The 15286-nt window shown below is 37.1% G+C and overlaps 1 protein-coding gene and 1 long non-coding RNA gene across 3 annotated transcripts in view; one reads left to right on the top strand and one right to left on the bottom strand.

Moving 5' to 3' along the window:
- The window catches only part of sema3ab (sema domain, immunoglobulin domain (Ig), short basic domain, secreted, (semaphorin) 3Ab), a 34280-nt gene that overhangs the window by 9450 nt on the left and 9544 nt on the right, over positions 1-15286 (bottom strand). For both annotated transcript variants that reach the window (XM_041996768.1, XM_041996767.1), the window contains exons 3-8: positions 7495-7655; positions 6988-7050; positions 3697-3816; positions 2757-2847; positions 1840-1959; positions 852-994 (exon numbers count right to left, since the gene is read on the bottom strand). In XM_041996768.1, the coding sequence (XP_041852702.1) occupies positions 852-994; positions 1840-1959; positions 2757-2847; positions 3697-3816; positions 6988-7050; positions 7495-7655 (698 nt within the window). The remainder of the gene's footprint in view (positions 1-851; positions 995-1839; positions 1960-2756; positions 2848-3696; positions 3817-6987; positions 7051-7494; positions 7656-15286) is intronic.
- The window catches only part of LOC121647400, a 41396-nt gene continuing 34685 nt past the window's right edge, over positions 8576-15286 (top strand). Inside the window, exon 1 of the long non-coding RNA XR_006011839.1 lies at positions 8576-8675. This is a non-coding gene — a long non-coding RNA (uncharacterized LOC121647400). The remainder of the gene's footprint in view (positions 8676-15286) is intronic.

Raw genomic sequence — 15286 nt, 5'->3', positions numbered from 1 at the left:
CAACATATTGTGCATTGGTTCTTTGAAATTAATATGAAACATGGCTACTGTTATGACATTGGTTATTTCCCTTTTTGAGATATGTTTGTTCTTTTTTTAGATGAATAATATTTAGATGTTATACAGAAAGAAGACTACCCCACTGCCTCACAGTTTGTTTTCTAAAATGCAGCAGACAGACACATTGCTGGCTCATTAAATTGCATTCCATTTCCACAGATTTATTACAGTAAATCAGAATGTCTGAAAATATGTATTGGCCCAAATTAATACCACATCTTGCATAATATATGGCTTGTCCTGTGCCTCGTGCTGTGGATAGCACATTCCTAATATGCTAGGTAATCAAGCTGTCATGAAGAAGACACAATTTGCAGCTAAATAGGAGGTTAAACCAGACATTAGTTCTCCACTCTGTTAACTGAATTCCTTGGATTAAGAATATGACCTTTGATGCAAGGTCAGTAACTTAACATAAACCTTTAGAACTAAAGGGTGTACCCGATCCAATAAAAGCCAATGCCTGGCATTAAGATAACAGTGCTGACATTGATGGTGGCTTTGCCTCTCAGGTTTTGGTGACATTTAACATTTCTCTCAGGTTCCTGTCTTTGGAAGTGATTGTGCCAAATACAAAAAAGCCCACCCTTCTTCAGGCTAAAAATAGTCCCATATAAAAGCTCCTGAGTGCTGCCATAATGAAAGTCATTCAGTCACCAGCCAATTGTTTTCCAGATAGAGGCTAATTCACACAGTGTTGATGTGAAAGTGTGTGTGACTTTGTCGTTCTCCTTCTGTGTATGCCTAACTTTTTATTTTGTGAGAGCCAGGGTGTTTGTGTGTAGACGCACTTTACAGAGTTGTCCAATGCGTGCATATGTGGCTTTTCCCGCATGTTCTCCATCCATGGCGTTTTCTCTGAAGAACATGTAGATTTTGTCATCCTCTGGATTGTCACCTTCTGGAATCAGTTGAACACCCACAAATCTTGGATCTGTAAGAAACAGATTTGACATTGAAAATATTAAATAAGTAGCAAATACATCTACACAGGGTGAGGTTTGTTAGAGGGGATTTTTTAATCCCTGGGGGGGGGGGATACAAAAAATCAGGCTCAAAGTCAGCCCCAAGACTTGAACTTACCATATAATAGCAACTATTCACACATACACACAGAACCTGGTGCTGAGGTTTATACTGAAACCTGAACTCCTGCCGAGACAGGCCAAAAATAAATAATGTGCTTCCTACATTTTGTTTAAATTGCAATATCTTGAGCTATGTGTAGAAAGGCTAGAGTTTCTTGGGTGATACAGTAGTATGGTGAAATGCAATAATATACAGGAGCAAGAAAAAAAAAATAAGTGAACTCTTGGAATTCTCTGGATTCATCTACAAATTCCTCAAAAAGCATGGTCAGATCTTTATCTATGATACAAATATAGTGTGAGCAGAGTATGTTTTGACCATAACATACATGATTACATTGTTTCTGCCAGAATTGAGTACATCTATCTATCATAGTATCCAGGTGAATCTTTAGGATATGTGATTTGTTACGATAGGTGTTTCTGAAAAATAAGTGAAAATTCTAAAGTAGGAACTTATATTAAAACTATGCATCTAAAGGTCCAGCAGTAACTGTCAGTCAGACCTGCAACAGCACACCTCATATCTTATATACCACTAAAACATTTTTCTGTTATATAAGTGGGATGCAAACCTACTGTTATGCAGTTCTGTGAAGAACTGTCTCAAGATCTGGTAAAGTCTATTAAAAAGCTTCAACACAAAAACCCTAAAAACTATCAGAATAAAATGTTGTTCCTCCTCACTCACCGTTAAGCCACCTGGAGTCATGTTGCTCCGTCCGGATTGGATGATGTTTGCCGAGAGTGCGAAAGATGGCAAAGTCCCGCCCCATGAAGTCAGCTGATGTCCCAGCATACAACTCACCATCTGGGAGGGAGAAGAATAATTTGTGTTAGTAGTTACACAAGATAAGAACACACGTTTCAGGCTTTTTTTTTCCCTCCATAGTGGTCCACGTGTAAGACTACGTAATTATGCTGGGGCTTAGCAGTACAGGTAGACTTGCAGTCCTGGGAGAACACAGAGAGTGACAGACATGAGGAACATCAGGAGTGTGAAATCAACATTAACGCAGAAGGCAGAGCTTAGAGCTGAGTGGGGAGGCAATGGATGGATGAATGAATGGTGGGTTGGATGATGAGGGACAGGACAGAGGTGTGAGACAAGGGGAGTACATAATAATGCTGGTGAAAAAAAGAGAGAGAAAAGGGAGAAGAGATGAGGGGTGATGGGCTGGAAAAATGGCCATCTGCTGGGTTAAACGGTGTGGTATAACACGAAGTGAATGGTAATTTTGGAGGGTAGAGAGAAAAACTGTGCCCATATATCTCTGTTTCATTTGGTAAAAAAACAAGTGCAAAAGGGGACTGACACCAAAGGAAATGCAATAAAATGTCATTGACCACGCACACCCACCACTTAAATGAGGTATTCGGGTTGAAATAAAGTTTACAGTCCTGTCAATGAAGGGTTTTAGTGTGTAAATACAAAGCAGGTCTACGCGTAATGAATGACAGGAATGCCCCTGTTCTGTTATTCACATTGACGCCACTCTTTATACAGTATATCTGTTGCAATGAAAGAGCAAGCACAGCTTGTGTCTGGCCTCGCATGGATTTATTACACACAGGAGGACAGCATGCTGTATGCGGTCTTAAACTTACCAATTAGTTTGGATGCAGTTAGCAACTTGGGATCATAAGGACTCTTCCCTCTGCCATTTTCTACATGGGGCTCCAGTCTGAACACACTGTCCTGTACAAGAAGACACAGAAAACCACAAAAGCTTTAGTTTACCGCTAAATATGAGGGTGGACATACTTTCAGGGAATTGGAGTGTCACAAGAAAAACAACTGTTTCAGTATGAGTGGAATTTTCTCTGCAAGACCCTTTTCCCAGTCAGCCCTTTAAAGCATCGTGGTTGGGATAATACTGCATTATTTTATGAAAATTAGCTTAGTTTTGGCCCAGAGAATGATTTCCAAATTTTTACTCAAAAATTATGTTGCCAAAGGTTTCACAACGATTCACTGAGAACAAATGCAAAGAGCATGTGCTTGACAACTTTTTAGATAAGCTCATAAAGAATACATTCTGTTACAAGATGTTAAAAACATTGTTCACATATACAGTATAGCAAACATATGCAAATTGTTGATATTTATTCATACAATGTACAATTTAAAAATCATGTTTTCAAAATGAAGCACCACTTTGATCACAATACTCTAATGAGTTACTCCTCATGTTTATGATCCACAAAAATAGATCATTTTCTGAGGGATGTTTCCTGCTTCTAATTATCTATATGTAAGTATCTAACACATTAACATAGGAGAAGTAAACAATGCTCCTCTTTTAAGATCAAATTAACACTAAACAAACATGAACACAAGGATACACAGACTTTCTGTCAGTGATGAATTAAAAACTGTGTTTAATTCTCATTTTGCCAAATTAAATGTTTTTCTAGCAAATAATTTGTCAGAAGGATAATAAATTCACCCTCATCTATGGAGAATTTTTACTACTAATATTATATATGATGGGAAATGCACTTTGTTTCACTGGACATGCATGCATGCAATAGGTTGTGATTTTACCTCGGGTTTCTTGCCCACCTCCAAGTAAGAACACACAGGGTGAAAGGCTCCTGTCCCACACACATAGAAATGGGTGTGGTTGAATGGCTGCAGCACCTTTATGAAATTTGCACACTCTCTCTGATGTAGAAAAGACAGAACAGACAAAGAAGGAGAAGGAAAGCTGACTTATGATATCTGTTGCAGATGCAGCACAGACTCTTATTAAGTCATTTGCCTGTCATGTATGCAAAATGTGAATTGGAATTATGCTATTTTTTGCACTAAGAAAGGACAACATTAAAAAGACAGTTGACTAGATGGCAGAATATCTCTGTTCTGCAACCTGAGTTTAACATTCAGTATCAATAGCAAATTCAGAGATGTATGTGTTACCCAAGCTATCTGCACTAATGCACTTCATAGCATTAAGTCTGTTTTTAACACAGTGCAACTTGAGGGAATGGACATCTTATGTATTAGATACTGATTCTTTGGCTTTATTCCACAGAGATTTCATAAGAGACTATATGATTCCTTTAATTATATAATAAACAATGGATGAAATTTCAACATTTGATTACATTTTACCTTTAGAAACTATTCGTAAAAAAATTTGAAAATCTGATTTCATGGAGACTTCTAGTTATTGGCAAATGATTGCATTGTTTTTATTTCTTTTTTGTCAGCACATCAATCAATTTTGAAACACGGTTCTTTCACAATTCCACAGAGAAATGCTCACAATCCTCAGTTATTATTCTGGAAATAATACTACAACCACAGTAAGCACTGTCATCCATGATTTTAAGTTTTCTTTCCCTCGACGACAGACTTTCCTCCATCTACACCTTGGCACAAATGCACGCTTTAGTCTTTGTCTTGAAACTTAGTAACATTTTTCAACGCTGGCTTCACACATTTTACGCAAATAGGGGATACAATTTCTCTTGCAGTTATTGTGAAATCCATACTGAGGGAATACTAACTCAAATAAGAAGAGAAGTCAGCAAAAATCAAACCATCAATATTTAAAATAATGCAGACTTGCATGGAAAATAAAAAAAAGTGGTTTCTTAGACTTTGTTGTCCAAATCCATTTTTTAAGGAAAAAGGCTTACTCACTTTTGTTTTTCATCTTTCTGCAACAAATTTTTGTATTTACTTTTTTGTCTTAGTTTTGCAATAACTATGTCATGAAAGGAAATCTGGATGTAGCCTATCCTTTGCATTGCTCTGATGCCAAATGACATATTTCCTTTTGGTTTTGTAGCATGTGACTCAGCAGGCCTGACGTCAAATTTAAAGTAATGTGCCATCACATAACAGAAAAAAAAATGAAACATAAAAACTGATTACTATCACAAATTAAGTTGATTTGAATAGCTAGGTCATCAGAAAACTCATGTTTGTTTAGGCTTCTGTTGTCATTTAAACTGCTTTTCCTTTTACACGTGGGTTAGCTTATCTCAGGGTCAAACTTCATTTCTTTGTTGAAATCAATAATACACTGTTGTGAGGAGGTGCATGATATCTCTGCATTGATGCAGACAAGATGACTCAAATGACATGTTTTTGTTTGTTTGGTTTTTTAGGGGTTTTGGGCTGTGGTGGCCTTCATTTAACAGTAGCTTGACATGAAAGTAGAGGCAGAGAAATTGGCAATTGACATGCAGCAAAGGGCCTCAGGCCAGGAATCAAACCTCACCAAAGAGCTGTAGTCTCTGTACATGGTCAAGCTGTTGAGCTAAATGGCTGTTAGGTTAAAGGTGCACTGATACAGCTGTTTTTTACTGTGACATACTTAGTGGGTGTTTTTATAAATCCCTTACAAATTGTATTGAAATACCCCAAAATTACAGTTATAATTACATCTCAACTATGTTACAAAAAGACAAGAGAAAAAAAAGTAAGAGCCAGCATCATAGATGGACCTAAAGATCTACAGTTAATAATGCTGAACATATAGTGAGCAATTCTTGAAGCAGAGCGGTACAGTTTAACCCCTCTCTTGCTGATGTAATGTCACACCTTTCACACAGATTTCCCTCATTCCTTCCTCTCAGCTTGATTTTAAAGGGCATTAGTAGACTCACTCTACTCTTTTCTCTTCCTTCCTTTAATATTTGCTCTCATCCTGCTATGTAATAGACAGACCTCCCCTGAAGGTACCTTATGCATCCATTTCATAATGTTTACAGAACACACACAAAAGACTTCTCAGCATTTCAGATGTGCTACACAGAAGAGCTGAAGGCCAGGGGCACTCTCCCTATTCTGGAGAGTGAACTGAGCCACAAACAGCACAGCTGATTTTAGATTTCAGCCTTTTACCTTAGGCACTTTGGAAGATCAAATTCATAAGACTTGTTGTAGGGAGCAGAGACAACCTCTCAGTGTGTTTTCTTAAAGTTTCACCACTCTAGCTGCTTTGAAACTGCACTTGGCCAGATGCAGAAATATGTGATGTGATGAAAGAGTTGAGGGAGGTAAGGATTCTGAAAAGCTCTGAATCTTGTCAATGACTCATGATTTGTTTCAGATCCAGCTTTAACTTGAGTTCATTATTGTTATCTTAAATAAATAAAATGCACCGCTCAATGACAAAAACTGCTGCATTTAATTTTAACATATATCAGGTCATTGCTGAAGATATAAGTAATGTTCCAAAGTTGAACATTATCATTTAAACTGAGTTTAATTGATAAAACTAGCCACACTGATGCACTGAAATAAACTAAATATCTTCAAAACAGCATTTACAACTTAAGTACTGCTCAGATGGAAAGGGTTACTTTTATAGTGAGTCGGTAAAGTCTGTAAGTCCAGTTTGGATTTGTTTCCTGTCGTTATCCTAGGACCATGTTAAAAAAGGAGAATGCACAAGCACAAATACTTTTTTTTTTTTGTTCTTAAGGAAAACATTACCATCTGGTAACATGGGAACACTAATGCTTGTAATCTCAGTATATATAGAAGTGGCTATTATCCATTATTCATGCAGTAATTTTATGCCACATAATCACACAATATGTCCATATATATATATATATATATATATATATATATTTTCTTCAGCAATTAATTCTCTTTAAAATAATGTCTGGAGGCCTCTACACTTCCACACTACACTTTCAACACTGGTACAAATAAGCTATAAGTACATTCATTGTTTATGGATTTGCTTTGAGAACTATAGATGTTGCACATTGTTCATAATATAAGAGAAGAAAAGGCGTTTAAAAACCTGTGTGGGTGTCATGGGGTAAACAGCTGACACCAACTAGCAAGATGGATGGATTGAAGTCTTACCGAGAGATCTTTTCCTGCCCACTTGCATTCGTCTCTTCTGGCAGAAGAAGCAGGCCAAGGGATCTATAATAAAAAAAAGAGTTTTTGTAGAAAATATCCAACTTTTTTTTTTGTAGAAAGTCAGAAAAGAATCACCCCCACCTATAATCAATATTTCTGAGTCAGTCAATATGGTGCAGCTGATGTGCATGGATGTGTGTTTATGAGAGTTGAAGGGGTCACAGTGTGATTTGTAATCCACTTTGTTTCAGTTTACTACATTATTCATCCAGGTGTGCAGAGAGCAGCTAACATGCTTGGAACAGCGCGTGGTTGTGTGCGACAGCTCTGGCCTGAAATATACATGAAGCACTTTTCTGTAGAAGCAGAAAAGAGAATCCCAAGATACCTGAGCTTGGCACTCTGGGTGGAGATGAACAGCTGTATAAGAAGTCGGTCAGAAATGCAAACAGACTAAACGTCATGAATATATAAAACTATCAAACACACACAGTAAATCTGTCTTACCTGTGCATAGTCTTTGCTGATGTTCAGGAGGTTAAAAGAGAAGATGTGGTCCTTGGCTCCCACCACCAGTCTTCCTTTTTCCTCATCCAACAAGAAGGTATGATAGGATGAACTGTCAGCAATGCCATCAAATGTCACAAGGTTGTTAGACTCCAACATCTCTGCATAGACAAATAGTAAGAAAAATGGTAATCAGCATGCTAGTAATATAAAAAAACCAGTACATGTTAGCAGTATGAACAGCTAATGAAATCCATCAATTCAATATTCATTGAGTCAGATGGTTTTTTGTGTGACTATAGGTTCAGTTTGGCATATTTCATATGCCTACATTGTTCCTAATGTGCATTGTATTAAAAGAAAATATTACAATTTGATATTATATTATTAAGTGTTCCTGTTTTTTACCAAACCGTCATCATCATCATCATTATCATCATCATCCTCATCACCATCACATATCTGCTACATCAGAACACAGCGGCACAGGTTCTGATGAAGATCAGAGGGCAGGAACATGTTGCACCAGTTTAAAAATCTCAGCATTGGCTCCCTGTGGGTTTCAGGGTGGATTTTAAGGTGCTTTTAGTTGTTTATTAATGTCTTAATGGTCTTGGGCTTGATTATTAATCTGGCCTACTTTTAAATTATGAGCTCTCGCGGACCCTGAAGTCCTCTGGTACCGGCCTTTTGGTTGTTCCTAAAGTCAGGACTAAAACCTATGGTGAGGCCTCGTTCCATCACTACAGCCCTCATCTATAAAACAGCCTGCCAGGAACTCTCCGGGCTGCAGAGACTGTTGATGCTTTTAAAAAAGAGTCTTCAGACCCACCTTTTTAATTTAGCTTTTAACTGAATTGTTTTTTTACTTTGTTTAGGCTACTTCATTTGTTAATTTTTTGATTATTTCTATTTTATTGTACTTATTCATGTATTTATTTATTTAAAACCCACCTGTTTTTGTAAATTTCTCAGTTGTTTTTTATGACTCTGTTTTACTAAGGCTCAGACCTCCTTTAGTTAAACATCATATTTGTTGTTCTTATTTGTTTTTAATGCTTATTTAACTTTCCTCAGGGGGATCCTTCACACTGGAACCATTGCCTGCTTGGTCTGCAGGATTGTTGCCATGAAGATGGCTGTGGTCTGGGTGGCTAGGGGCTGTGCACTGCAGCCCAAAGGTAGGTATGGATTTTTAATTGCTGTTTTATATTCTTTTTATTTGCAAACATTTTTTTTGTGTGCATTTTATTATGTAAGCATTTTGTGCTACTTATGTATGAAAAATGCTTTAAAAATAAAATTTGATTTGAGTTTGATTTGATTCTGAAAACTGGGGAATGTGGGGTGTCATGCTGATCTACTAATCTTTCATAGGCCAGACTTCAACCTTACAATAAACCACCTGAAGAACTTGTTTTAAGCCAGAGGTTATTTTTTAACTTTACACCATGGTATGGCGATGCCTAGAACAATAATGGAACTGGCTTTCCCAGCAGACCTACTTGTCACACACATAAAAAAATTGTACTGACAGGGACATTCTGACATCAGTAGCATAAAACATTTTGTATAACACATCTAAACACACACGCGCACCCACACGCATCATTATGACATGACAAAGAAAAAAATCTTGCCAAGCAACAGAATACCTACACAAAAATGTCAAGAATGATCTCTTCCTTTTTCAGGAAAGGAAAAACGAAAGCAAAAAATATAACAAACACTAATAAAAAACAAAACTCATTAATGTTTTAAAGGGGAAGATGCTTCCTGCTCTGAAGTGTGTCACAGCCCAAGAGAGAGAGAGCAGCTGAAGGAAAATTGGAATAGGAGATAAGAACACTAGCAAACAGAGTGCATTTATACTCATTTATAAGCTTGTTATTTTTTATAAACATACCTACATTATAAAATAAGCCATGAATGTTGTGCAATGAAACTTTGGCAGCCATGAAGTAACAACGGGTCAAAATGTCAATGTTTTACATTTTTTTCTGTCTGTACAGATGTTGCATTAAAGACAGAAAAGATGTGTATAAAGTAAGCTGCTGCTGGTCTAGTCCACTTCTTCGTCCTTCGTTCTGTTTTACCCTGATTTGTGAACAAGTTTAGGCAGCAACTCACCCCTTGATTGAGTGACCCCCCCTTTTTTTCTGACTGATGGTCATGGCTTCAGACTTGGAGATGCCAGTTCTTAACCCTCGGGTGCATGAATTATTACAAAACAGTACCTTATTTTTTTTTAATAAATTATTTTACTTCTACAGACATGCACATTGATGTTTTTCTGTTTTTTAAATCTTATTTTAACTTTTACTCAGTGTATTGATTTTTTCTATTTGATCTATGAAAATATTTATAAAATAATATCTTGTCATATTAATATAATATAAATTTTCTATAAAAACACCTCATTTTCTTGTCCTGTTTATCACTGAGACAAACTTGGTAATTACAGTATTTGTATATATACTATATCAAATATATTTATTTTTCATACATGGCAGAGTGTTGGTGACTCACTAATGTCCAATGAAGTTGCTAATGTATGATCCACACCCATGCATACATTTAAAAACAGCCTTTAAATATAGGTCCTCTGTAGTGGACACTATGCATCAAAGGGTTAACTCAGCTGCTTCATAATTCACCTCAGTGCCTGTTGTATTGTGAAGCATTTTTATCTTTAAAGGTGCTATATACAAAAATATTCACCAGCCTTAGAAAAATGTATTCCATATGTGCCACATTTCTTGTCAATCTGTAAATCGAGTCAACATTTTGTGTTAAAACATATACAAAATAATGATGAAACAAACATGATGAAACCCCCATCCCCCCAACTCCCCTGTATCAATCTCTTAGTACTGAGATTATTACTGCGGGTGGGCAAACACTGGGGTTTTCCCACTGGTCCATCACCCTGTTATAAGATAACAAATAATCCACTTGATATAGCCTACTTGTTTTGTGGTCACTATTGATGCAAAATTGTTTTAAATTCGAAATAAAACATTAACAGGGAGATGTGATGTTAATTTTAAAAAGTTGTGTTTGAAAAACCTGACACATTAAAAGATCAGGTAAAAGTAAAAGAGAGGGAAAAATTTTGAAAGTCAAAAAACAAACTAAACTGTTCTCAGGTGGCAATTTTATACAGTTAAAACTAAACCAAATCTGTTTTTTCCTGTTTTTCACACACATGCAAACATAACTACACAGAATCCACAATAAGTTGACATCCTTGTTAAAAATATTGTTTTGGCGATTTAGTTGGACTTCTGTTTTGTCAGTGATGAGGTAAGATTTAAACTTGGATCACTAAGTGACCAGCCCTCGGGCGGCCTGGCTCCCTGCTTCTGAGAACTTAACATTTAAATCAGAAGTAATAAGCCCTCCAGGATTTCAAAATATTCTTGAACTCATAAATAAGTTATGTCCAGTCTGTGGTTCGTCAGATAAAAAATGGGACTTGTTCCAGACCTGAAAGCTGGATAAGACATACAGTAGTGGTTTTATCTATGAATACACTTCACAATTCCAATAATAAGTAGTTTAGATATTTAGAGTTTTAACTTGTATCATGTGTTTCTACATTGTTTAAAAGTTGTTCTTAACATGCCACAAATTAAACCAGCGTTTCTGTGTGGATTTTTCATGTATATCAACTTGGATTACCAGTATTTTAATTTTATAAGGGGGTTTCACATGACACACCCATTATGTTAGTAATTAAGAGAAGCTAAGACTCATAAAATGTTTTCAAAAGTATAACTAAGTTTGTTCCGTAGCCATGGTGATCTATTAGCAGTGGCTCAACTGTAAGCCCTACGCTGACAGCACTATAATATCTGCTTAATACGTCTGACCCTTTTCCATCTGTTCCAAAGTTATGTGTGGGAGAAACAGATGAATCTTTATACACCATCCATCCATCCATCCATCCAACTACCTACCTATATCTACTGATTCCTCATGTGCACAGGTACGTTACACAAAGAAGCGCAATCTAGAGGTTTACTGTATTTTTAGCTGATATCATAGCAAAAGATAAGCCAGTGTCTGATTATGGATGCTTGATAACTATCTCTCACTTATGAATGGATCAATGGCAGAGAGCAATATATTAATAATGCCACATTGAAACCAATCACCTTACCATACTTATAATTTGGGGGAAAACAGTTTCTAAGTTGAAATTTCTCTAATAATACATTATCTCACCAATACAATGTCAAGTCAGACCATATAATGAAATTGCACCAAAAGACAGTTCTGATGTAGAGGATGCCTTTGTTCTGTGAAAATTCAAAGATGCCCCTGTGCATCCACTGAGTTTTCAAAACCCCTATGATCCTTTGTTGCTGTGAAAGATGATGCAGATGGAAGATAATTGATGCTGAAGTAAAAAGTAATGATGATAGTTAGTTAACTGCAGCTACATGTAACATGTACATCAGGTTTATGTGGGTCAGGTGTTTAAAATGTGACTGTTGCTCTGACCTATATGTAATTATCTGGACTATTCCATTATATGCTTACAAAGGCAAAACATATGTCTTCCTTAGTTCAGAAAGCCATAACTAGGAATGGCTGATGCTAACAAGGAAGCAGCCCAGGTCACCAGTTTACAGACTGTGAGAAAACCATGAAAAAATAGTTCCAGTTATGTCTGGAAACCTAAAACACAAGTCACATAAAAGCCCTGAAATGACATGGTTAGGGTTAGGAAAGCATTGGGGCCTGTCTTACATTAGAGTTTCTGGCATGTTAGAAATCTCCTTTATCTAACTTGTTAGGGTTACCACTTCTGGCCCATCTGCAAAAGACACATACTGTATGTACTGTAGGATTGAGAATAATTGTCCAACTGAAATTTATTAGCCTAATTTAAAAGTCATCCTGGATTCCTCCAAAGAAGAAATGGAGAAAACGTCCATTTGCACTAATTTCATTTTATATCACACCTATTCTGGGATTTACCATTCATAATGGTTCTCAAGAAAAATGTACTTTTTCATTATTTGTTTAAAAAAAAAACTGCAAAAAAATTTATACTCAAAAGATCTTATGCTGTGGGGATACTGTAAATGTGAGGAAATCCACAAATGAATAAATCACATTTCTACCTCTAAAAAGAATAGCATCATCACATCTACTCTCTTCACAAAAATTTGTCTGTGGGAGTGCGTACATGGCAACAGACCATTCAACAGAGACTACTGCTAAGTTATTAAAAGCTAAACATCCAGGGACATATACTCATTGGGTTTTGTGTGTGAACCCATGTGTGTGTGTGTGTTTATGGCGCCAGCTGTGTTGTATGTTATTGGAAAGAAACAGGATGTTTCCAAGTCCCAGCATTAGTAGTAGACATGTCTGAACTGGTGTTCTCTCTAGAAAACTATTACAGGTGGGCTATGCACACATAAAGAAAACCCTTATTTCTGTTTAACCTGTAAAATAGAACCAATATCCTGAGTTCTTGCAAAATTGTTTTGGCTCTAACAAACAAACAACAAAAAAAAAAAAAAAAACACATGATGTGCTCCATAACTTGCTTGACTGAATTTGTTATCTAGCAGACGGTGTCGTAACAGACAGGAAGAACAGACAGACAGACAGGTGAGTTGGAAATGAGTGACTTGTAACAGGTGTCAGCTGCAGCTCTGCTTTTATAAATGATGTGTTTCACCCTATAATTATTGAACCCTCACTAAATCCCTTTAAATGTCTTTTTTCACAAGCAGCTCATAGTCTGCTACCCTCTCATGTAAAAATGCTTAATTTCTTTTCAGCTTGGGGGGAAAATAATCTAATAATGACTGGTGATTTGTTGGCTACTCTCCTTTTAGTTAAAAGAGGAATAGACAAAAGGAGACAGAAACTAGAATCGAGAGACAAAGAGACAGGAAAAAAGCAATAAGGGGGCAGATGGAATGAATGCAAAGAATCAACAGTCCCATGTGAGACTGATAAAAATAAACTCCCTTACCCTACATTTTCTGTCTTCCTCTGTTTCTCCTTCTCAACTAGAGGGCATGGGGAGTGTTATCTAAGTGCTTCGAAAGAGAAAGCAGCTATACTTCTCAATAACAGCCCACAACTGGCAGTTCTGTACTAGGGAACCCTGATTTTTGGCCCAGTAGCACTCTGACATTCATTTCGCACATGCCTGTGAATATGATTGTACACAGTCAAAATCAACATATTACTGAGTCACTTTACATCTGCAGTCAGTTATTCATTGATTCATTGATTCATTGATCCTGTGGGAAAACACCACAAAAGATCAGTTAGATTATTTGTTCAAAGTAAAATATCTTCAATCACCTCCTTTTCAACCAATTCAAATTGGTCTTCTTTGATTACTGTTGTTAAAAAAAGCAAGGGTTTTTAAGATATTCCTGCAAAATTATTTCTGTTGATTATTTTAAATCCGTTTTTTGTTTTTTTGTTTTTTTTCCCCTGTTTTATCGGGGTCCAGTCACAGGGGCAGGTGCCTTCCAGCCCAGATTTTCCTCTATTTGGCCACTTCTTCCAGCTCATCCAGATGGATACCAAGGCATTCTCAGGCCAGCTAGGAGAGCTAATCCCTCCAGTGCATTTTTGGTCTTCCTCAGAGTCTCCTCCTAGATGGACATGCCCATATCACCTCCCCAGGGAAGTCTGAGCCACCTCATCCAGAGGAGCAGAGGCTTTACTCTGAGCCCTCCCCGATGACCAAGCTGCTCACCCCATCTCTAAAGGAGAAGCCGGCCACCCTGCAGAGGAAACCTTACCAAGTACGAGGGGTTTGCGCGTCAAAGATTCAAGGAGCTGTGTTGTCGGGGGCTTTATGCCCCTGGTAGGTTCCCCCATGGCGAACAAGCTTCTAGGGAAGGACCAGAAAAAGCACGACTTAAACAACCCCTATGATGCATAAAAACTTTGGAGCGAAGTTTCCTTTGCCCAGACGTGCATCACTGGAGCCCCCCTCTGGAGCCAGGACTGGAGGTTGGGCACAGGGGCGAGTGCCTGACCAGGTCTCTCCTGTGGGCTGACCTCCTGTGGGAGGGGGCCATAGGAGTCGGGTGCAGTTAGAGTATTTTTCAACAATATTGAATGAAAATATCCTTGTGCTTTTTCAATCGTACTACAAATTTGTGTCACACTATGCCCGTTTGTGAGCCAAAAGCCAATCACAATGGAGACTGATTGAACATAATTACAGAATGAATTTATCTTCTCACTTGCAGCCAGTATAGAAGATGTCTAACTTACATAATAATTCATTTGAAACCATAAAGAAAAATGTTGAATATAAGCAAAACATTGCGAAACAAGTCCTAAACATGCCTCAAGACAGCCAGTACAGAGTATTCAGATCCTGTGAGAGTCACAAATCATCCAGCTCTATTATTTTATGAAAAAACATTTTTTTTCAGAAAAAGCTTTTCAGAATTTATACTGAACACACCCCAAGAAAATTCAACTCTACTCCGACATGCTTTTAGACATGCTCATTGATTATAGGTCTTTTTGGAAACTTCTTTGTAATCCAGCTCTATTTTATAGGTATTTTACTCTGCTGTGAAAACAAAAAACAAAAAATCGCTGAATGTCTCATTGCTAAAGAGGAATTAGGTGGCTAGTGAGACTAAGTGGTTTTTAATGTAGTTTCATTTTTTTCTCCAAGTATTTGCTCTTTTTGGCTCCTGGAATTTGAAAATAAGCCTTTGGTTGAGCTGCATTTAATGTATTTGACTCTATGTGTGTGTTTGGGGGTTGAATATGGGCTCTTGTG

Source organism: Melanotaenia boesemani, chromosome 10, assembly GCF_017639745.1.
Source record: "Melanotaenia boesemani isolate fMelBoe1 chromosome 10, fMelBoe1.pri, whole genome shotgun sequence".
Taxonomy (NCBI): domain Eukaryota; kingdom Metazoa; phylum Chordata; class Actinopteri; order Atheriniformes; family Melanotaeniidae; genus Melanotaenia; species Melanotaenia boesemani.
The sequence above is the reverse complement of the archived record's forward strand: the minus strand, read 5'-3'. Positions and strand labels throughout refer to the sequence as shown.